Source organism: Ceratotherium simum, chromosome 22 (assembly GCF_057802395.1).
Source record: "Ceratotherium simum simum isolate JZ-2026a chromosome 22, ASM5780239v1, whole genome shotgun sequence".
Lineage (NCBI taxonomy): Eukaryota > Metazoa > Chordata > Mammalia > Perissodactyla > Rhinocerotidae > Ceratotherium > Ceratotherium simum.
Window position 1 is genome coordinate 42,941,642 of NC_141921.1, and position 24,941 is coordinate 42,966,582.

Sequence of the window (24,941 nt, forward strand, 5' to 3'; positions counted from 1 at the left end):
ATAAAATTCTAGAAAATGCAAACGAAAGTGAAAGAAAGCAGAGCAGGGCTTTTCTAGGAACCAGGGTATGTAGTGGAGGAGGCTGGAGGAAGGAATTACAAAGGGCACAAGGAAACATTTGGGGGTGATCAGTGTGTTCATTATCTTGATTGCAGTGATGGTTTCACAGCTTTCACATACGTATATCAAACATGTTTAAACTGTACAAATTAAATACGTATAGGTTACTGTGTGTCAATAATTCAATCAAGCTGCATAACGTAACAAAATAACCCTGACAGTCATCTTCAGTCCTGTCTCCTTCACCTCACACATCAAATCTACTACTGAGCATGGCTTACTCTTTTTTCTACAATGTCTGTGGTTCTGACCTTCCTTTCCAGAAAGTATGTGGTATAGTTTAAAGCACTCTAGTCAGAAGATTTGGTTCTAGTCCTGTCGCTGGCTCCTCCCTCACTCACTGCCCATCTCACCAACCTCAATCCCCTTTTTTTTTTTGCAGGCCCCATAGACCAATCCAGCTAACTGCACACACGTCTGCAGGAGCCTGCCTTCACTAACAATGCCCTTCTCACTCTTCTCTGACCATCTACACCCAGTGCCTCCCTCAATATTGACCTAAGTAACTTTGGAAAAGTGTTTTCACTGGATACTATAAAGCTAAAGACAAAAAGACCTGCATATAAACACTGTACTCGAGTTGGTAAAGGCGCATAGGTTAGCAATTCTGAAACTACCTTACACTTCTACTAGAGTTGAACAAATACATCAACTGTAGACTTAAGAAAAACTGAGCTCCTTTTGAAACTTTTCCCAGGAAGTGTCTTCTAATTCCAGCCATCCATCATTTAGTCCCTCATTCATTAGACTCTGACTGAGGATGGCTATGCCAGGTGCTCAGGGTGCTGGCAAGAATGAGGCATGGTCACTGCCCTGAGGAGCTCACAGTCTAGTGAGCTTTATATGTCGTCCCCCTATGTGTATCCATAGGGGATTGGGTCCAGAACCCCCCTCGGACACCAAAATCCATGGATGCTCAAGTCCCTTAGTCAACCCTCCGTATCCGCGGGTGCAGGACCCACAGTTGCAGAGGGCCAATTGTACTCCAGTCTCTCCCCACTCCGATTTTGCTGACTTCTGAGATATTGCTATATTTCATGGGTATACATGGATACACTCGATAAGCACTCAGAATCTATTCCTACTTCCTTCTAATGAGCCTCTTGTATTGTAAAAGACAGTTACTTCATTTTTCTTTCATGAAGTGCCTAATGTAATAATACCCTGCACACAATAGGTACTGAATAAAGGCTCACCACCTAACCAACGGCCTAGGACCCCTAAAACGTCCAATAACAACAAAAGAAAACTAAGCTATATACTTCATTTGAAAACAGATCATAACCTTCAAGTTTCTGAAGCTTTCCATTTATTTGAATGTTTATTTTGAATCAAAAATTAAATTTATGAACTCAGATCCATTAAAAAACAGGCTAAAAAATGATTCTTTTAGAAAGAATGCATTTTTCATGTAACCAATGACCCAGAATGTCCACTCAGAATCCAAATCTGTGCTGTGTTAATAATAATTGGTTACACTGTCTTTTTTTCTCTTATTAATTTCTTTCTACCTACAGTCATGCCTTTATTGGAAAACAGTTTTATATTCTTTTTGGAGGGACACAATCTCCTGAAACTTTAAGAAAAATATACCCTATCCTATTTAACATGCAAAATGCTTTCACTTTAGCATAGTGCCAAACTCACACGTGTCTACCAATGTTTACACAAGAATTTTCACTGCGGCATTGTTTGAAACAGCAAAAGACAGGAATCAACCTAAATGTCCACAAATTTGGGACTGGTTAAAAAAAGTTATGATATATGCATATAATGGAATACTACGCAGCCACTGAAAAGAATGAAGCAAATCTGTACGTACCGATGTGGAATGACTGCCAAGATGTAATGTCAAGTGTAAAGGTAAAGTGCAAAATATGCTAGCACTGTATTTAAAAAGTGCTTGTGTTCCTGTGGGGGGAGTAATAAATATTAATATGCTTTTATATGGATAGATTATCTTTGGAATGATACATAAGAAACTGTGAATAGCTGCATGTGGAGGGGACAGGAACCAGAGATGGGACGAAGACATTTTTCACTGTACATCCTTCTTTATTGTTTAATTTCTGAAGTCGTGTACATCTGAAGTCGTGTACATATCTTACCTTTTCAAAATCTAAAAATAAAAAACAACTTTAAAAATAATACTATCATATTATCACATCAAATACAAGGTCACTTCACTTTTCTTTGTAGTGTTGTTACAGGCACACAAGTTTAAGAAAAGAGGAAGCATTCTTCATTTTCAGGGAAAATCTCAAAGCAACTGGGTAAATCCACCAGAAATTTTTTTTCTTCCCCCTCAGCTCCTCTGTGCCACTGTCCCCGCATTGCAGGGTGAAGCGTAGGAACCTACTTGCTCCCACAAGAAGGCTGAGTCAAGTATCATCAGCTCCCCCTCTGAATGGGGAAGCCATGGCGTCCCTATTTCCAAGGCATTCAGCTAGTCTAGCTGCTGTAGCTCTCATGCTGGATGCTGAGAAAAATCTGTGGAGTTCAAGACAAGTTTGGATAACAAGGGGAGCAGGAAAATTGATGGGGGGAGCACCAGTCAGTGTGATGAATAGGCTAGTCCAGAACAGCAGGTGACAGATATGCAGATGCAAGACTGGCAGGGAAGGAAGATAGTCCGTTCACAACAGATGGATGGAGATGCTCAATCATCCTCAGGAACAAGCACACGGCTGCCACACACAGCCCTGTCTGTGCTCTGGCACCAGCACCTCCTCACTCACCTGCAGGGCATGGCCTCCCTCCTCCAGGGGCTCTATGCACTGCACCACAGCAGGGCAGAGCCAGGGGGAATAAGAGCAGGCAGTGTTTGAGGAAGATGCCACTCGACTGCAAGCTGAACCCCTGGGAGCTGATTGCTAGTGGACTTCTTCCTCTAGTTTCCAAAAGCATACCCACTTTGTCTCTCTTGATAGCTCTCACTCCTGAGTAAGGCTTGTACTGCTAGGGTGACCTGTTCGCCCAGGCCTGAGGGGCTGCGCAGGACATAGGAGCTTCAACGTTAAAAACCAGGACAGTCCTGGGCAGACCGGAACCGATGGTTACCTTACTCACCAGCCACTGTCCTCTCCTTTTCCTCTCCCTCTCCAACTGCCAGTGAGAGAGAACCTAGACCAACCTATTCAGTTCAAGCTCATGATGGAGTAGAACTCCTCGTGGAGGGTACTTGTTTCCTCGTCATCTAAGACGAGAGAGAGCCAAGAACAATCATCCAACCCATGTCTTTTCTCAGACCGAGAACGTCGTCTTAAAATGTCCATGATATACAGGGCTCAATTACTCCAGCAGATACAGGACTGAATCTAAACTGGTGCCACAATCCATGCCTCGTTAACAAAGAATCAGACAGGCCAGACAGCCCCTCACAGAGCCAATACTAAGGCTTCCAGCTCAGCCGCAGAAGTTTCTGAGGATGAGGAAATGGGCCACAATCAAGCATGGGCTGGTAGCTGGCAAGATCTTCATCCCCCTTGCCCCGCTCTGCCCCCACATTACCTGCTGGACCCACGCTCTAGGAAAAACAGTGTTATAAAAAGACTTCTGGCTTCACTAAGACACATTAAAGAATTAATTATAAAGTAAAGTTGAAGGAGAAAATTAATTTTAGAAACACATGAGGTTACAATTTTTTTTCCTGGAGATGGGGGAGGAAACACAGTTATTTTCGTTATCATCCTGGGGGCACAAGCTGGGAGCTGTCCAGTCGATAACCTGGCCATCAGAACAAGGTTTGTAATTAAAAGGTCAGTGACCTGGAAAGCCAGGGCCCCACTCCCAGAGCTTCTCAGTAATGACGGAGCTATTAAATTAAGACTGTTATGAAATCAATGCTAAAAAAGCTTTCATGGTAACGAGATTCCATTCAAGGACATGCAAACTACCTCATGAAATGGACGTAAATGATAAAAAAGAAAAGTAATAAAAGAGAGTCAAATTGAAATCTGTGTAGGAATTTCCTCCCCCTTAAAATACTCCAGCGAGAGAAGCCCTTCACCTCTACCCCACTGCCAAGGTTGAGACCATCAGGTTTCTTCCTCAAGTTCATTTGCAGCAAGGAGGCAGTTTTGCTACTGGAGGTTCCGCTTCCAGGAACAGAAGAAAGATAAGATCTTGTTTCACCTTTTAGAATGAGAAAGTATGGTGGTGTGTTTTATCTGTTTAGTTTTCCTTCCCCTCTGGACTATTTATTAGATGAGGGAGAATACAGCCCTTTACTTATACACCTGAGGAAGGCACAATAAGCAAAAGTCTCAGCCAACACCACCCAGGCCCCATTACGCAGGATTATACAGAAAAGCATATGGTGTTCATCTTTTTTTCTAGAGCCTACTTTGCAACAAATATATTAGAGTAAGCTAAGAGACAACTCTATCTTCCCCCCACCTCATCTACCCCTTTTACCTCCTACAAACAGGCATCACTTTTACCCACCTTATACTCAACCTGCCGAACATGTTTGGAAGCAGACTGCCTCCTACATTTTGTGGTTGAATAGGGTGTCAAATCAGCATAAGCCTATTGACAACAATGTCCAAGCCTCTAACTTTCTAGACTGATTCTACGCTGTTTTTAAGTTACTCTAGTCTCCTGGACTGCAGCCTGCTTAAAGCCTCAGATATGATGCCTGTCCAGCAAGAACTGCTTCTATATGTAGGCCAGTTCCATGAGGCCTTAAACCCCACACACAGTCCAATTACCTTCATGTGTGGCTGACTCTGCTGTTGGTGTGTCATCTGCAGATTCAAGAGGTTGGAAGGAAAACAAAAACATTTATTCTAATACTATGAAGGTGGGCCGGCCCGTGGCTTAGCGGTTAAGTGCGCGCGCTCTGCTGCTGGCAGCCCGGGTTCGGATCCCGGGCGCGCACCAACGCACCGCTTCTCCGGCCATGCTGAGGCCGCATCCCACATACAGCAACTAGAAGGATGTGCAACTATGACATACAACTATCTACTGGGGCTTTGGGGGAAAATAAATAAATAAAATTATTAATACTACGAAGGTGAACAGCTGCTTTTCTTTCATCCAAAAAAATCCCAATAAAAGAAAGAAATGTTGTAAATTACACAAATTGGCAGTACAAACTTCAAAGAAAATGATAAATGATTCTAATAACTTCATGTTTCTCATTAATGACTCCATATTCAGACTTTAAAGCATCCAAAAGAGATCTCAAAAAACAAAAACAAAGAAACACAAACACAAAAGACCTTTGCAAACCAATGCTCTTCCATCCCTATCCCATTCACTCCCCAGTCGCCCTCCCCTGGTGTCCCCAGCCCCCCAAAATCAGAAAGCACAACATTTAACCTGTCAGTAACACAGACAGGATGCAGCCCCTGCTCTGGGCTGTGGTTTCACAATAAAACAAACTCAGCTGATGGGCCTAAAGTAACCCTCATTTTCCACTGAACTGACATGCACTACACGGACCTCAATTTCTATATTAAATATTAAATAATATTAAAAGAAAAACAAAATTGGATTTGCCTTTTCAGGAAAGAGATGTTTATTAAAAAAAAAGAAAGTCAAGATTATAATTCAAGGCAGTGCTCCACTGCAATTCCCTGAAGTGACATTTGCTAGGAAAAGCCAAGACTACAGTAGCTGTGAGCTCACCCAAAGCCAGCGCTCCAAACCCGCCACTGCAATGAGTCCTGCAGGGAGACACCAACATAAGGATGCCAGAACCTTGGTCCCTCCCCACCTCCAAAGACCAGCAAGCCACTCTTTCCTTCCCAACTACTGTTAGGAACAGGGTAGATGCGTGTTCCTTTGCAAAAGCCCCTCCTCCCCCATCCCATCAGAGATGGTGCCAAGCTACGCTGATCGTGTATGCCTGACCCAAGAAACAGCCAGAAATTTAAAAAGTGAAGTTTAAATCCACACAGGGGTTGCTCTTCCCTAGACGCCAATCAAACCTTGGAATTCTCTGCCCAGAAAAGGTCCTGCCAGAACTTACCCTATTGGGATTCAACTCGGAAATAGATAATTACTGACTGAAGGAGCGTTTTAGAGGATAATGGAGATGGGTGATTAAGTCCAGTGATTCCGGGTTTAAGTACGGGGTAAACTCCTGTGGTTCTCTTTAGAGGAGGAAAGGTAGGACGCCTCTCAAGGTTCCTGCTGCCTCAAATTCTAAAAACTGTAACCCACATTAGGGGTCAAGAAGGAATTATGCCCACTCTATACCAACACATACTCATCTCCTTCAGGTCGCAGCTCACATGTCACCCTCTCAGACAGACATGCTTTAATCACCTTGTTTAAAAGTGCAATTTATCCCCACCCCAACACTGGCATTCCTCAACCCCCCGTGCCTGGTTTTATTTTCCTCCATGGCACTTGCCATTCGACATACTACATATTTTATTGTTTCATTTGCTAACCGTTTTTCATTTGTTAACTCTAAATTCTAACCTTCCTCCGTTAGAATTCAAGCTTTGAGAAGGCAGGGATTTTGTCTGTTTTGTTCTCTGCTAAATCTCCAGTCCCTAGAACAGGGCGTGGCATAGGGTAAACACTCTTAGATGAATTAATTAATCATATTTTTTTTAAAAGGAGCAACAAATAATAATTGCACAAAACAGTTTCCTCTCTACAATAATTATTACCCAACTAACTCAAAAGAAGTATTATTTGGTCTAGAGTTTCTCTCTCTCTTTTTTTCTCTCCCTCTCCCAGTTAGGGATTTATTAAAATTAAACAGATTAGACGGAGCTCCTGATACTAAAACTGCTCAGCAAAGCCTGCGGTGGGGAAGTGCCGAGCAAACACCAGAGACATTTGTCTCTAAATTGCTCTAAATACCTTCTGCAAATGAAATTCTAACCCAGCTGCGTTTGAGAGAAAATGAGGAATAACTGGTCATTGTCAGTGGAAGAGAAGATCAGGCAGTTATAATATTGCACAATATACTGGGGCGAAGGATCTCTCGGCAACCATAGATTTTGTCTCAGGTTACCCCGGGTAATCAGCACAGCTTTTAGGCTCAGCTTTCCCTGGCTTCAATGCTTTGATGCGAGAGCTGAAATCCCCAAGCTTTTATGATTAATTACTCCCCATAGGTACACATATTTCAAGGAAAAACTCTTTTGTGGCATGATGGTTGCAAAGTGGAGAGGCTGGCCAACGCACTCCAAATTTTAATAATCTCCTACTGATGAGGGGGCAAGCACGATGCCGCCAGCAAGCACACAGTGCCCCTCATCAACTCAGTCACAGGGACCAGCCTTGAGGCTGCCTCTGAACAGCTGCCCGTGAATGAAATCCATGAGCTTATTCTGCTCAAACCCTGCAAGTGCAAACCTGGGACATGGTCCTACAGAATCACTTCGGTGGCATAGCATTGAGGAGACCTAGGAAATACCACCAAACCACTCCATCTTCTATTCTAGCCACAAATGACTTAAAACTCAAAACCCTGAATTTTTGAGGCTGACATTCTAATTCCTAAAGGAAAAAGAGTTTTATTTGGGGGGAAAGAAAACTCACTTTCCTCCCTCATGGTGTAAAACGGCCGTTAAACAACTTCCTAGCTTTCTAGAAAATTAAATGTTCAAAGAATAAAAAGTCTGATTTCTTTTTCTGTTTGTTTTGGGATTTTTTTCTATTTTACGAAAATGAAAAAATATCCTAAATTTCAACAAAGCCAGAATAGATTCTATCTGCTATGGACAACACTGAATTTGTCAAGATCCATTTAATCCCTGCTTATAGAAATACCATAAAACCAGTAATTTACCACTTCAATCTGTAAATCAGACTGACCCCAAGCTTGACCTTAACCTGACCTTGTTTAGTCATCTCATTTCCCTTGTCCTTCATTTCTTTCTTCCTCATTCTTTACTGAAGCAGCTGACCTCCTAACCTAAAGCCAGCCATTCTGCAGCCAGGGTCATTCTCAGAAGAATGGACCAGAAAGCAGAAGTCCTCCACAGTCTCATCCAGTGGGCCTCTTCTGCTGCTGAACACTGCCTGAGCGAGGATGTCCTGGGCTGAGCTGTCGATCTTACATCTGGTGCTCAATTATCCAAATCCTATCATCTCTCTGCTCCACTGTAAGGAAAGAAGCCTGCATTTCCACGGGGGGGCTCCCCTCACTCCCACCCCTACACTAGTGGAACAGCTATAGAAGATCCTATTATTAGCACTGTGGCTTCTGTTCGCCCCATCCCCAGTCCCTTTCTGCAGGCCACTCAGCATGACCCTGGGGAACTTGTACCTTTCTTCTTAAGGAATGCTCTCCTGGTCGCAAGAGGGCTTTGGCGGACTCGAGAATTCTGTAGAAACTTCACTGCTGTGGCAATCTGGGAGGGGAGATAAAACAGAGAAGAAAAGTAAACTTCAATAGTCTGAATTTCAAGATTAAAAATCCTAGAAGTTTATCCCAGGTCCATAGAAATAAGCACAGTATTGTGGTCAAATTTATAACCAGTTATTTCTCACATTTAATTTTATTTATTTATTTTTTCCCCCTAAGCCCCAGTAGATAGTTGTATGTCATAGCTGCACATCCTTCTAGTTGCCATATGTGGGACGCAGCCTCAGCATGGCCGGAGAAGCGGTGCGTTGGTGCACGCCCGGGATCCAAACCCGGGCCGCCAGCAGCGGAGCGCATGCACTTAACCGCTAAGCCACGGGGCCAGCCCAGTTATTTCTCACATTTAAAATCTACCTAAATAAAAGACTATGTCAGTTCCCTGCTTTCATTGGCTTCCTATATCTTATTCTATGAAATTAATCCCCTCAGCCTAGCTTTCAAGACCTCCAATAATCCTTTCCTGTTCTCTCTGTGCAAGCCAATTCTTCATACTCCTCAGCAGGTAGCCCTCTCCTGGCCATCCTCATTCCATGTCACTACACTTGCGCCCATGCTATGCCCTTTTTCTAGAAGGCCTCCCTTCCCTGCCTCTACCTGTCTAAACATTATGCACACGCACGCACACATCAGCACAGCCCTTTTATAGCTTGTTTTAACTCCTCGAAGCCTTCCCTAAATAAGCAAGCCATCTCCAATCTCCCTATTCTCTTAAATTCTTCAATGCTTGTAGTGTGTACCATATAATTGAAGCCATAATTATACTGTCTTCTAATGTTCAGGCTGCCTCTCCAACTACACTGCAAGCACCTGAAGGGAAGAGACCACGCTGCTTCTACAGAGCCTGGCAAAGTGCTGAGCATACACCAGCTGGGAAGGATTATATAAAAGACAACACACAGCCATTCACACTGGGCCCTCTTATGCAATGGAGCTGAATTCTGAAGAGCCTTCAAAGGACAAAATTTGGGGTTTTGTGGCTAAAACTGACAGATTGACAGATTATCTACCCACCTCTCATAATGATATTATCTAATGAAATCTTCATATCTACGAATAAGTCAAGTAGGGGAAGGAAGGAAAACTGTTGAAGGTATTAACCTTCACATAACTCAGCACACACGAAGGTGTGTCTGTACACCACTTGTCTCCTCTCTATCCCAGATACCTCTCTATCCAACAGGTGGGAAATGCCAACCTGCCCCAGATAGGAAAGGTGCCATTTTAAATGACTGGCATTATTCATCTCATCAAAACCAAAAGAATAATATAGTCTTATGTTATAAGTAAAGTCAACAGGCCCTGCAGTTCACTCAGAAGTTGTTGAAAGAAAAAATTTCTAAGGGGCCAAATATAAGAAAGTTTCCTAAGAGCCTTCAAGCTAAGGGTCACAGTGATACAGAGATTCAAACAGCAAGTACTGTGACTATAAATGAAATACAAGTTACAAATACTCTCTTCATGTTTTATATGAATTCAATCTTAAGACCAGACAGACTTCTCTGGTAACAAAAGATATGAGGATAAATCAGAAAGAAAAATAAAAAGCCGGGGCAATTCTCGTAATTACTTTCCCCATAACCTCTCTATGGGAGGCTTGCCTAAGACATTTTCCCTAAAGGATGAACTCAGGTATCCGACTTTCAGATTTGGGCCTGTCAGCGATAAGACACACGAGTGTTTCTTGAGACTGGTTATAATCTGTCCAACACTGCAAACATATTGACCACCACCATGAACTGCAGTGATAACCAACCAGTTCTGGACTAGAGAAAAATCGATACTGGAGATTCTAGAACCCCAAAACTATGTACCCATCCCCTTAGCCCCTCAACCAGATCTCCTCAAGTTGCACCAAAATCAAGAAAAATCTGACAAACATCCACAAAACAGATCATTTTAATGAAGAGATGGGAGAGGGGAATGAAAGAAGAAAAAAAAAGAAAAGGGAAGGAGCAGAAGGATGGAAAGGCAGCAAAGAAGCAGGCAATCAGATAAGAGGAGGAACAAGAGGAGGATGCAGCAGAAGTGGAGGCGGAAGGAAACAAAAAGGGAGAAGTGGGAAGGGGAAGTGGCGAAGAAGGAAGGAGAAACCAAAGGAAGAGAGGCCCAGCCCTGGAAAGAGAATGGACAGGTCCGCAATTGCTGGCCCCACAGGGTCAATGCCAATCTGCACAGCTCAGATGGCACGGGGATAATTGTTCTTCACCTGGAGAAAAACTACACCTTCCACACACAAGACAACTGCGGCCTTCGTGTCATGCTGCTGCCGTACGTGTACCAGGGGTCCGAGGAAATGTGGATGAGCAGGTCTTAAGCAGTAGATGCTAATAGCACAGCTCCTTTCATTTACCCATAGAAGCATAAACCTTTCCTTCATCCTTCCAAAATTTTCCATGACAGAGAAAGAAAACAGAATCCCACCACTAAAACACACAGGTTTCACCTTGCTTTTTTAATATAGTCCTTGGTATATGCATTTCTGGTCAGAGAGCAAAGTTCTGATGGGTTTAATGGTGCACTCAATGCAGTGCTTGGCGCATTCCATCAATTTTTTTTAAAAATTGCATCTCTTATTTCTTTAAATACATTAATCAGCCTAGTGTAGGCAAAACGGATCCATCGGACAATGCAATAAACATGAATTATCATCTATCCAACACGCATAATGGCTTAAAAATACATAATAGCAGGTGTAGTTTAAATGATTAGTTATTACACCTGCGGTGGGTCTGATTCAATTGGGAAAAATCATCTTTAATAGGTTAAAAGGTTTAGATCACCATGCTTTCCTTAAAGTGGCTGTAGAGAGGGAATGATGGAGTGCTCTGTCATTAGTAATTCATTTAAGAAAAACGTGGGGGATATAGCAAAGAACAGCATAAACGAGCGAATCCAATTTAAACATCAGGTAAAGTAGAAAACACCTTTTAAAAAAGCAAGATAAATGAATTTGGAAAGGAGATGAAATTGACATATTTATTTTAACGGGAATTTGACAAAGTCCCGGCACACTTCAAACTTGGAAAAATATGAACAATTTCTTTTAAAGTTTCCATTCACTAATTTCAAGCCATATAAAATAATACTGCCAAACACCTACATAAAGTATATCTGGGCCTTGTTTATGTTCCTCTTGATCTTTGTCTGAAAATGCAGGCGACAGGCAAATCACATATTTAACAGCATCGATATCACTACGCCAGATGCAAAAACACAAAGCATCCAAACTAATAGCCTCAACATAACATGCTGAATAAGAAAGATACCAAGATAAGCAGCTACATGCAAGTGTGAACATATGAAAACCTCTCTTCTCCTTTCACTAATTATTTCTTCAGCTACTCTTTATCCTTCTCCTCCCTCTGCAAAAGGAACTGGCACTACCATGGGAAGAAAAAGGGCCTGTCCAATCCAAAATTTTATAAGCCCTACGATTCATACATGGATGGTAAAAGACTTCCCGAAAACCTTTACCCATAATGCAAAGATTTTAACACACTAAATAACTGACAGTGCACTTGGTTTGCATCTTTCATTCACTTATTGTTGAACACTTTTCATTAACTTCATGAAGCAATTCAACTTCTTCCTCTGCAGAGGTCCCGCACACAAAACACGCTTTTGTTGGACGAAATGATGGGGTGCCCGCAGCCTGTCCTGTATTATCGTTTGATTTTCTAATTAGGAGATGAATGTGACTATTCATGGGTTATATTTGTGCCCAACTAAATTACATAAATTCAGGCCAAATCTTCCGCCTCAATGTCAAAGATGTAAAACGGAGACAGCAACTTTATTGCACATGTTGTGGGAGCGCAGCAAGCCAGGGAAAATTCTCGTGCAAAGCACCTGATGCCGTTGTTGAAGCCACTTGCTGTCGAGTCCGTGATAAATATGGAATTGGCTTTCCTTTCCCTTCCTCTTGCACTGAGCGAATTGTTAATGAGTGTGCCTTGAATTACTAGTAGTTGGTTTCATAAAAATAAAGATGACGAACTCAGAAGAAAACAGAAGCAAAGTTTCTCACCACTCCTACTCCTGTGACCCTATCTTCTGCCTCCCTCCCCCCAAAAGCAAAATAAAACCCTGCCACCATCAACTCCACAATTTTAGGGAAATGTGATAATTTTCACTGTTTATCACTTAAAGCTAGAGGTAAAACTGAGGTGCAAAGAAAAGGAGTAAATTCTTGCCTTTGCAACCGTTACGCTGGAGTGACTGCCAGCAACCCAGGAAAAAGGGGGGACTTCTGGTTAAAAACACCTTTGGACCCAAGATGATTGGCCAATTGAGAGAGATTTGTATTTGAGAGACCAGGATTTGTAACTGTATAAATCAATGGAATACAGTATACTCAGGGGCTATCTGCGATGAACTATGTGCTGTTAAATGCATTGTGTAGGATAAGTAATCCCTGGTGAGAAGAATCGAGGTTCCTGACAGTCCTCTCTGAAGAGATGCTTCCTATGTGTTTTCCACCCTCCTACAAAAGACCTGCATGCTGTCATCTTCAGAATACACATTTTACTTTCTGCACGAGGGGGACAGGAGAATAGAGCATGCCTAATAACGAACTTGGGGTCTGAGGGAGCCTTAGCACTTTGCACTGACATGTAAACCTGATGCATTGTCTCCAGTGACATTTATTTGGAATGCCACCAATTCCAGCAGCCCTGTGTGCTACATACACATCTATCTCCTAAAATGTGACTAGTCACTAGCCATTTTAAAATATTAAAAATATTCGAAAATTAATGAAACTAACAACCAAAGCCACGTCCTTTTTAACCCAGAGAGATCATAACTAGAGGGCAAAAGAAAATGACTGACACGCGGGCCTGAAACCCCATTCCAATGCTGCACCGCTACAGATGCGCTGCTCCGAAGATTCAACTGCCTGTGAAAGGTTCCTACGCTCGTACTCTCAAGTAGATAGATACCCAGAATCCTGTTAACAAGCGTTAGACCAAAGCCAACTCGAGGTTTAACAAGGACTGACTTTAAAAGCCGGGCATTGCCAAGAATGAGAACCCTCTTCAAACAGAAATGCTGCCTTTTAGTAAGAAATCAGTACTCTGTCAGGAGTTCCCTGACAAATATGGTCATCGGTGGCACAAGGAAATAGTTGCAAAGCAGCTGTTAATCAGAGAAACACATCGTAGAACGCTGATGCTAGCACTCGTGAAAAAATGCAATGGGCTAATTATGAAGCTATATATCTCACTAAAGAGGCCGTGTTCCTTGAGATTCCAGGCAAAGCACTCTCAGATCCAGGGTCCTAGGACAACATAATTCTGGTTTTCTGCATCCAGAGTCTTCTCTAATCTGCGGTTCGCAATCCCAGGCTCTCCGTTCTTTCTCAATTCTACATGCTCTCTTTCTAGCTAGGGAACAGGCTGAGGAGGGTAACCACCCTGGAAGCAGGGGCAACCATGAGCCACATTCCAAGATGTTGCACGAATACAGCCAAAAGGTGTCATATCCTAAACCAGAGTAAAAGAAATTCTATGAGCATGTAAAAGAAGAGAAATGTCGGAATCATCATTCTAAGTGTGGCAATAGAGCAAATGTGTGTGAGCTTCCATCCAGGGGAGCTGCCCCAGCCGCCAAAATGAAGAGACAGACTAAAAAGCAGCAGCAGTAACCAAAAAATAGAGACTATTCGTGTCTGAAATCTCAAAGAGGGAAAGGGAGACTGGCAGAAAGCTGCTTTCCGAGTGTGAAATCAACTCAGGAAAGCCGAGGGTCTAGCAGGCGGGTAAGAGGGGAAAGTTAATATGCAGAGGAAGGCTCGGTCAGCCAAAATTCAATACGATCCTCTGCAAGGACAGGGACGAGTAAGGTTCCCCGAAAACAGACTAGTGGGAGTAGGGGGGAGGGGCGCCACTGAACGCTAGGAGCAAAACCACTGGAATGGCAAGGGGGGAATAACCTTGAGGTGGACACGGCGTTCAGGCAGCCAAAGCGCAGAGCCAAAGTGCCCCCTAGCCGGAGCTGGCAGACGCGCAGGCCAGAGGCGGCCGCTCCGCTAACTTGCACAGCCCAAATGAAGTGTTTTCACTCAGGGAAAATGAAATGTTTTGCAAGATGAAACAGAATGAAAATTGAGGTTTTAAGTAATTACTAGTTGGCATTTACATATCACAGGCTGGTTCAACACCTATTCATTTTCCTCTTTTATTTTCAATTTTTTAAAATTGCTCATTAAAAATGTACAGATGACAGTGACAGGAATTCTTTTTTTTTTTTAATCTTTCTCCTTCTCTGAGGGTTACAAAACCAAGAGGTACTTTTAGCCCGTTTATCCACAATTAACACACACACACAAAGGTATGTTTCATTTACATCAAGGGGGAAAAGGAGAGGAGAAAGTCAACAAAAGCCAGGAAGTTCAAAAATAAAGACAGTGAGTTGTACTTGAGCCAGCCTCCTGCACCTGGGTAAGGAGTGTGCTAGCAAGTGCCTGGCACTCAAGGAGTTAAAGGAAGGAGCCTCTCTTTCAACTTGGAATTTCCTGGTTTTTGTCATTGTGTCCTTCCCATTGTTGATTTGGGTTACAACCCTATACTAATTAAGCTTGCGGGCCCTAATTTCCTTTGTTTTACTTTCCTCTGTCCTTTTGTTTTTTACATTAAAGAAATAAAATATCTCTGGTAGAAGTGCACAAGAGTTGACATGATAGAACATAAGATTTCTAAGGTCTCTTGTGTAAATCTGTATTTAGGGAATTCCAAAGCATGCATTATTGACCCTAGTCTCTCTTAAACCACATTGATATATGTAGTAAAAAGCCTTTATGAAAAGCGGCAATGTCATATACACAAAAACTACCATTCAAAGTGAAATATCTCAGCATTTAAATTTTTCTTCTGGGCCCTAGTTAAAAATATTGCATGAACTGCTTGTCAGAATGTCATTGCTTTGTTATTTTATTAAACTAGTTCTTCTAGAAATGTATGTGGAAATAAAAAGCATCTTAAGCCAACATGCACTATTTAATATCAAGTGACAGAGATTTTAGGGATGCAAGGGTGACTCTGGAAGAGTACTCTAGGTGCCAATCTCCAGCCCAAAGGGATCTGGTGCAGTTGAGGAGCAAAGCTTGAACAGAAGAGCTACTGACACGGAGATCAACTGTCACTACGCCATAGAAAGAGCTGTAGTGCACACACTTGCTGAAGAGGAAATTAAAACCCTTGCTTCTGGGTTGAGAAGATCAAAGTTCCTCTTTAGGAAAGGTTGAGAAGGAAAAGGATTTTCTCCTTCAGGGAGAAAGAAAAGCAAATTTAAATGCCTTGTCCCCATGCATCCCCACCTGAATTTAGATGGCAGCCCCTCTAATTTTTGATGCAACCAACAAAGCAGTTACCCAAAGAGGGGAGAAAAAAAGGATGACATTTGCCTTTTCCTTGGCTTTGAAATCCAACTGGCAGCAAATTGTTTGAAGTCCTGTTTAGAGAAGAAACTGTAATAGCCTCCATACTGAAAAGAGGAGGAAAATGCCATTATACACGGATCACGGTAGCAGTGACCTCAGCAGAGAAGGCAAACGAGCTGGCTGCAAGTCGGAGGTTCAGCTGGCGTGCCAGGAACAGAAATAAAAGGTTTATGTGCCAGAGACATGTGGCAAGAGTTGGGTGCTCAGTCCCAGGAGATACCAAGAAAAGGCAAGGAGTTCAATTTCTTAACACGATGTCTTTCAACAGCTCCTTGACTGCTCCTTCTTCTAGTTTCCCTTGCTTTTATATTTTCTATATTCCTCTAATTTCCCTGCACTGTTAAGGAGGAAGCAGAGAGCAGCCAGGCTCCGTGTTGTAAAATTAATGAAGGTGTCAAGCTGTTGAGGTGAATCACTCCAAAGGAATGTAATGACTCAGTGTCCAAGATGCTCCCTAAGAGAACTGTGAGCTCACTCAGTGACGGTGACTGGTGACTCCAACACTAAAAATATGTACCATACAGTCCCCAAGACCTTCCTAACGCTACCATCGCCTCTACTTTCTAGCCCCTTTCTCTCCATCACAGGTTGAATTTTATGCTTTCTGAAGGTTACTTCTCCTAAACTCCGGTACGTTCAGATGCTCAGCAGATGAAACACTGCTTCAGTGCCCACTTCTTTTGAAGTTGGGGCCAGATGGAGACTGGGAAAACGCTCTCTACTCATGCACTATTGAGATGTGAGATGATTAGGAAGGGGATGAAGAAAGGTTATGTCATGGATAGTGACACCTTCAAGCATTAAGTCATCACTGGGGGTGACCACCAGGTGGTGCAGGGCAAGGTCCCTTCAGGATGGCTTAGCACCTTCTGCTCTGAGGGCAATGAGATGGGCTCCTGGATTCCAAGGAAGATAAGCTCTGGACCCAGAAATTCTGTCTACCATCACCCAACATACAGCACCAAACTAAAATCTTTGTGGCTTATCGGTTAAGTGATCGCACTCCGATGCTGGTGGCCCGGGTTCGGATCCCGGGCGCGCACCGACGCACCACTTCTCCAGCCATGCTGAGGCCACATCCCACATACAGCAACTAGAAGGCTGTGCAACTATGACATACAACTATCTACTGGGGCTTTGGGGGAAAAAATAAATAAAAATTAATTAAAACAAAAAAACTAAAATCTTTGAGAAGTCACTAACACTCCTACCAAACATCCTACAAAAAAACTGGAGAAAGACTAAACATTAAAAAATAGATTTGAATATAAAAAAAAGTAGTCACAGCCTAGAAACAGTTCAAATCCAAAAGACAGCAAGAAAAGAATTTAAAACGACAAACGTGTCATTATTTACAACAGCCAAGATATGGAAACAACCTAAGTGTCCATCGATGGGTGAATGAATAAATAAACTGTGGGGTGTGTATGTGTGTGTGTATATATATATATACATATATGTATATATATATACACACACAATGGAATATTATTCAGCCATATAAAACAAGGAAATCTTGCCATTTGCGACAACATGGATGGACCTCAAGGGCCTTATGCTAAGTGAAGTAAGTCAGACAAAGACAAATACCATATGATCTCTCTTATATGTAGAATCGTAAAAAAAAAAAAAGCTCATAGATACAGAGAACAGATTGATGGTTGCCAGAGGCAGGGGGGTGAGGGGTGGGAGAAATGGATGAGAGGGGTATAAATTTATTTTAAAAAAAAGAATCTGTGTTACAGATGCATGATATAACTTCATTGAAGGGAGTGGGGGAAAAATTTACCTAAGTAAGTTAGGAAATGAGTAGAGACTATACGACTAAGGACTCAAGGAACTATACATAAGCTCTGCACTCTAGTTAATCAAGTTGTTTCCCATGGGAGTAATAGGTTAACAATTCTGATGCCACTATACATGTATACTGGGATTGAGCAAATAGATAATAGATCATAGTAAAAAAGAAGAGATAAAATTTTTTTAAAAAGATAGAAATAAGTATACCTCAAGCCCTTCCCTTGTGCCATGCCCAAGACAACAGAGGAAACAAGGTCTAGCTCTTTCCATACAGTCACATTCTACTATACTTTTTTGCTTTTATACTTATCTTCCCTCTCTGCATGCAGTATTCCCTCAATTTACTGAATTCATTTGTATTCCTTCAAAAAAAAAAAAGGAAAGGAAAGAAAAAAAAGGGGGGGGTGGATTTTCAGGTAGGCCTACCTGGACTCCTTTCCAGCTAACCTGCAATTGCTTTGGCCTCTAGGCTAGATATTGCTTAAGTGGATAGTATGTTATTTAAAATATTTTGCATACAAAAAAAAAAATAAAATGACAAACGTGGGTAGCCTTTAAATCACCTTTAGATCCACTGGAAAGCACAAGAAAGTAAACAATTAAGATCTGCTACTAACAGAAGACCACCAAGTCCTAGTTCCTGTCATTATTTTAGATTCTTCTATGGCCTAAGGGAAAAAAATAAATGTATGAGTTCTAAAAGTATGATTCATAATAGAGTAAGCTAGCAGACTCAAAAATCTTCAAATTTACAGTAAGATGATAAGGAGTAGAAACTGTTTCTATTCAAATGGTCAAATGAAATCAGCTCCTCTCAAGAAAAATCACCCTCCTCAGCGAGCACACAAGCCCCAGAGAGTAGACAGGAATAGGCTATCCACAAGACAGGAAGATCAGTGGAACCAACTATGGCAATAAGTGGGGTGTCAAATGTACCTCAGAAATAAGCTGGTGGCCAGGTTCCATTTTCTAAGAAAGGGGTATCTAACATAGGCCACACCTCTGGAGTCGACTTTAGAAGTAACTTATTCACACCAAGAATATGGCATACAGGAGCAGGACAAGCTATGCCTCTGACACAGACCATGAAAGGGTCATCTTTTTCCTTTTTTTTTTTTTACACATCTTTCAAAAGCACTGAAATAAGGGCTATGGAACTGATTCTCATACCTACTGTCAGATCTGTACCCAGAGTACCAAGGTGTAAATTTAGAAAAGAAACTGAATGAAGAGATATCACTCCAATCACCTTCTCTGATAAACCCCAATGTAGAAATTTTTAGCTCAGCAAGGAAATCCATAGCACACAGAAGAAGCAAATGGTAATCATTATGGCTTTGAACCATCCAGTGACCTTTCACTAAACATCATAAACATTCCTATTATTAACAACTACAGCTACCAATAAACAAACACACTTTTAAAAATAAATGATTCGACAAAGGCCTATTGGACGGCCATCTTGGCAATGAAGCTCTCATTACAGGTCTCCTATCTCTAAGGGGAAGTTAAACAGGAGGGTCTTTATGCCCTGCATCTGACGTTCTTACCAATCTTGGTCATCTAAAATGGGCACATAGGGCCGGCCCTGTGGCTTAGCGGTTAAGTGCGTGCGCTCCGCTGCTGGCAGCCCAGGTTCGGATCCCGGGCACGCACCGACGCACCGCTTCTCTGGCCATGCTGAGGCTGCGTCCCACATACAGCAACTAGAAGGATGTGCAACTATGACATACAACTATCTACTGGGGCTTTGGGGGAAAAAAATAAATAAATAAAATTTAAAAAATAAAATAAAATGGGCACATAATTTACTTACAATTAACACAAAATTTAAACAATTTTCACCATTAAGCAAATCAGTTCCATTGAGCACCCTCCTCTAAATCAATGGTAACTCATCTCTAACTCCTTCCAGCTCTGCCTAGGAAACAGGAAGAAGTTCACTTTTTGTTATCTGAAGAATTATGAATTACCATCTTGCTTTGCAACCTTCTTGATTCTCCACACCCTACTCATAGGGTGCAATACTTTGAAAGTACTTTGAAATTACAAAAATCCCTACATTTCCTCAATTTGGCAAAAGCTTCCTGAGACATCAATCATCGTTTTCTGCTCATTGTCCTTTCTCTCTCTCTTCTTGCCTGTTTAAACACATGGACACAGAGTTATTAACTTTTACAGGAAAACCAAATAAAATAATGTCGAAGCAAAAATGCGGTGATGTCAGGCTACAGCTAGCACCATTCATCTGTGGGAATCTGATTAGCGCTCGAGTGGCAGAGCTACCTGGAAAAGTGCTCACAATCAAATAAAAAAATGATACCAAAACATTAACCTGATGGCTAAAAACTCCACATTTAAACAGTTAAAGTAATAAAGGAGCTTTTATTGAGTATTTTTTATATTTCATTATGCCCCAAATTGACGAGGACTCCCGGATACATTTTCTAGACTTTTGGTTCCTCCAATCAAATGCTCTCTTGGACTTTTTTTTTTTTTTTTTAAACTAAAAGGAAACAGCATTTCTTGTAAATTTGAATGAAAGGATTAAAGCTTCTCCTACAATATCGATATCAACCTTGAGTGCAAACACAGCCAAACGCTGCAACAAACAGAAGCCTTTTTTGGTTTATGTACTTTAATTCTGAACCTGCCCATAGCCATCAGAGAATTTTTCTCCATTATTTTACCTTACACGAAGCGTCTATTTCCTCATTCACACACGTTTTGCTCAAAGTTCGTAGGGAACAGAACCTGCCCGAGTGGCAGGGCAGAAAGTGGTGTGGGTCTCAAGAAACCTGCGCACTGAGTCCAACCCTGCCACTAATGTGTCCTGAAACCCAACCTCTCACATCCCTGCTCTGTGCCTCAGATTCCCTCATTTCTGTCAAATAAGGGCTTAAACAGACGAACTTCTGGACTCTCCAGCCATGCCATTTTATAATTTCTAAGTTGATTCTGTGAGGCAGTCTGTGGTACCTACGCAAGGGATATGGGCTTGGGTCAAGGAAAGACAAGGACAAGACCCAATTGTTCCGGAGCTCAGCTCTCTAGTCTCATCTAATTCAAAAAAAGGAGAAAACCAACAAAGAGAAGGAAGAAGAGAGGGAAAGGGAGAAGAAATCACTGCTGCCAAAAAAGAAATGACAAATTCCATATATTTTACACATAGCAAAGCTCTACTCGCACTATTTACTATTTATTTTATATACAAGCTTAGTTATCTGGTATCTACATCACAGAAGATTAAAAACTGCAAATGAGAAAGGAAAAACAAGCCAGCTAGTAGAGAGATACTTACAGAATAAAGACCAGATAGAAAAAAAGGCCTAGCAACAAATGTCAACAGAGAAACATCTATGAAAAGCAAACAAAAATTCAAAAAGTTTATGAGTTTGGGGTCATTTAGCATAGGTGGAGTCATTTAGAGTAGAGGCAAATATATAACATATCTATATTTCAAGTTTTTGAAAACAGAGCTACACTTACAACACAATATAAACATTTACATCTAAAATGACGATACTGAGTCTTCAGGATTAAATTATATTCCAGATACTCTGCCTAATAAAGCAAGAAAGTATATAACCTATTTTACGTAATTACCAGCCAAAAGTTTTAAAGTATTCTGTTTTGTTTTCATATGGCTCTCAATTGCCATCTAAATATGGCTAAAATGACTCATTCCAGGAGGGTGACAGAGATGGTGGTTTTCCTGAACTGAAGAACAGTTTTTATTCAAGTAGATTAAGAAGCAGGAAGCCAAAGATTAAATAATGAATAGTTACTAAGCATTCATTGAGTCTACACAGTAAACCAGGCACTTAAAAAACCAAGCAGAATGAGCAAAGATGCTGCTTTTGCTGTTAGAATCTCAGACAAGGAAAGAAGCCAAAAGAGATCCTGGCTATCCAGTCCCAAACATGGTCTAGGACTCCCCTCTTCAACAACCTTGATAAATGATTCAGTAAGCCTCCACTTGAATGCTTATAATGAACAGAGAACTCACTCCCTAAGAGATTGTTAAGTCATTTTCAGGACTCTTACTTTAAACTGAGTTGAAATCTACTTTCCTGAACCTTCTATCCATTGGCCCTCATTCTCTGTAGGAGAATAATACTAACTGATCCACTTTTTGAAACAATGTGGGTGAGGAATTAGGATAGGCTTCTGTCACTTGGCTCTCTTTTCTATAAAAGCATTTCCCCTACTCTGCTTATTAACTAAATGTGAACACCGGTTTCACTGTATAACAGTCTCATGAATTCTGCTCTTAAGCTTGGTAAGAGCAGCCTTGCCCTTTCTGGGAGAGCCAAGGCTACACCTGTAATGTCAGAATGCATTAGCAATAATAAAGGCCACAGTAATGCAAGAGACGACTTCATATACACGTCATTCCAGAATGGCTAAATTCAATCAAATATGGCAACGCTTCCTACAAGGCTATGATCACTGGGCCGGCGCGTGTGACGTGCGCCCACTTACTGGAAGCTGCTGGAAACAGAAAGTGAGCGCTCTGCTTTGAGACTGTAATGGACAGGGTTTTTACCAATCCATAAGTGGTTTGGCATCCTTCTTGCCCAGGAATTACCTAGAAATTCATTTAACATCTCAAGACTACAAATGAAACTTCAGAAGGCTAGAAGTACACGAAGAGAAGGGGGAAAAGGATGGCATTCTCTCACCCTCATCTTAAAGAAACATGATTCTTATGGGGAGAAAAGTAAACTCCCAGAAGGTGGTGATCAGGAATCAAAGCCCAAGATGACCTGGTTTTAACTGTAACTCAGTCACCCACACCTTCAGTAACTTTCAGAGAGTTACTTACCTTTCCTGTTTCTGCCTCCTCATCTGTAAAATGGAACTAATACTGCTTAGAGACTCACCAAAGTCTTATAAGGAATCATTAGCATTTATATAATTCTTTTGATCTTCAAAGTAGGATTATTGGACTATAAAGCAGAGTAGATGTAGTTTGAAAAAACTTTTAAAAACTTAAAATAAAGCATGCAAGCAAATTCAGAGAAGCAAAACAGGCTGACATCATCTCCCAACAGTCAGATCCCCCTACCTCCACAGGCACCCACCTTCTGCCCTAATCTCTATTTGCATGTGGAGACAAAGGTATATAAGAACGTTTTATTAGGAAAAATGGGAGGAGGTGGAAAGAAGAGAGACAGGAGAAAGAGAAGGTTAGATGAAAGGCATTGAAGGAAACGCAAAAGGGAGGAGAGGTACGAGAGAAAAATAAGGGGAAAGAAGGGAATAGAAAACAGTAAGAAATAAAGAAAGAAAAGGCAAATCCTATCCCCTAGAAGCACAGCAAAAACAGGAAGAGAGGAAGAAAAAGAGAACTGGAACAGAACACTTCATTAAGGGAACAAATAAAAAGTATGTCCTGTTTTCAAAGAAAAAAGAAGGTTAAAAGTAAAAGAAAAGTTAAAAATTAAAAAAAAAAAAAAAGAGGACAAAGAGCAGAAGATAGAAAAAGAGAGCATAAAGCTTTCAAGAGTATGTCTGGAAACCAGAAAGCTGGAAGAGAAATCATTAGCAAGTCCACAGTGCGTCTACAGTGATACTGCGTGGATCAATTCATTTAACGCTGCCCTGTACATTTACAGAAAAGTACCTCTGATATAATAAAGGCTCATAAACACGCAGAAATTGGGTTAGACCCGTTTCGAATTCCTGCCAAACAATGGTTCAGAAAAATGAAGCTCTATTTTAATTAGCTGGATTCGCGAGTGATTTGATAACAGCAGATGCTGTCTGGATGCTTTCAGCTTGATGGGCTCCACATACATGAACTTAGAGTGGTTTTGATGCAATTAGGTGTTTCTGCTCCAACATGCCAGGCCCAAGGACCTGAGCCTATGTGTAGCCCCTACATGTTGCTATATTTATCCACACGTAAATATTTCAAATCACGAAGATGAGAAAAGTGACCACACAAGATAAGCAGAAAAGTAGTTTTTAAAAGTCACTGGTAGGTAGAAGAGAATACTCTCACAATGAATTTTTCTTTCCACTGGAGAAAGAAAAGTTGGGTAGCTGAGAAAAAGCCACACAGGGCAGCATCTGTACAGAAACATTTAATGCCAAAGCTGAAACACAACAGACTGCATACTTCCAATTTTGCAATTCTAGTCCAGCGTTACAGCAAAGGATTAGCGCGCCTAATGCACAGCCCGACCTGGGACTAAGTGGCCTTCAAAATGTTCTTTGTAATCAGGCATCCTATTATAACCCAAATCACTATTCCCTGAGACAGGCAGTGGTGTTCAGGACCGCAACCCTGCAAGCCCAAGTATTTCCACCAGGTGCTTTCAAGCTGAGCACCTTACTGCCCCCTCTCTCCCTTTTAAGCACTCTCTTCCAAAGAGCATTCTGTTTGCTTTTCCCAAAGCACTCACTGCCCTCTCTGCTAGGACCACTTAGAGCAACATCACCCACATGCACAGAGCTGCGAAAGGAGCTGCATAAAGCAAGAGCAGCTTCCAGCATCGGGATTCACCTAATAGGAGGACCTGATCTGTTAATTATCTGTCAGTTTGTCACGGCTGGGCTGAGAAGGGGAGGATTATGAAAAGGGGGTGTTGGGAGGGAGCTCTCTCTTAGGTGGTGTGCTGCTCTTCCTGAAATTCTGAATTAGGCTTTCAAAATCATTCACCCCCTGTTGGATGACACATAGTACAGAGGGTGGACAAGAGAGACGCAAGAGTTTTGACCCACTCATTCGGACAGAAGAGGGGAGCCACTACCACTACAAGCACACAGGGAGAAACACACACCCCCTCACTCACTCTCCGAGAGGACAAAACGGACATAATGACCTTCACACCATCTCCCCTTCGCCGGTGCTAACAAGCTGAGCACTGTAAATCAAGGATGAAATCCCTGTGCCAGGAAAGCAAAGGAGAAGCATTTCTTCTGTAAAGAGCCCAAAGATGCCGCCTGCTTCTGAATCAGCATTTCGGGGCAAGGGTTTAGAAGGCAGAAAGCTCAATGCCGGCAACTGAAGGAAAAATATGTATTTATTATATATAGTAGGCCCTCTCCAAAAGTTATTTATTTCACAAAACCACTCTGCTAAATAGAGGTTTCAATCTAATTGGAATTGCAATCTGCATATTGTAAATGCACCAAATGACAGTCCACTTGGTAGACTTTTGCTCTCCTCCACAGTTTATGGGTTCACTAGTAGATTTCCCAATATACATACATACAAGAATGTAAGAAAAGAGT

General features: G+C 41.7%; 1 protein-coding gene across 1 annotated transcript in view; it reads right to left on the reverse strand.

Moving 5' to 3' along the window:
- PEX14 (peroxisomal biogenesis factor 14) overlaps positions 1-24,941 on the reverse strand; it is a 135,630-nt gene that overhangs the window by 75,828 nt on the left and 34,861 nt on the right. Inside the window, exon 3 of the mRNA XM_004425570.3 lies at positions 8,360-8,444. Within this exon, the coding sequence (XP_004425627.2) occupies positions 8,360-8,444 (85 nt within the window). The remainder of the gene's footprint in view (positions 1-8,359; positions 8,445-24,941) is intronic.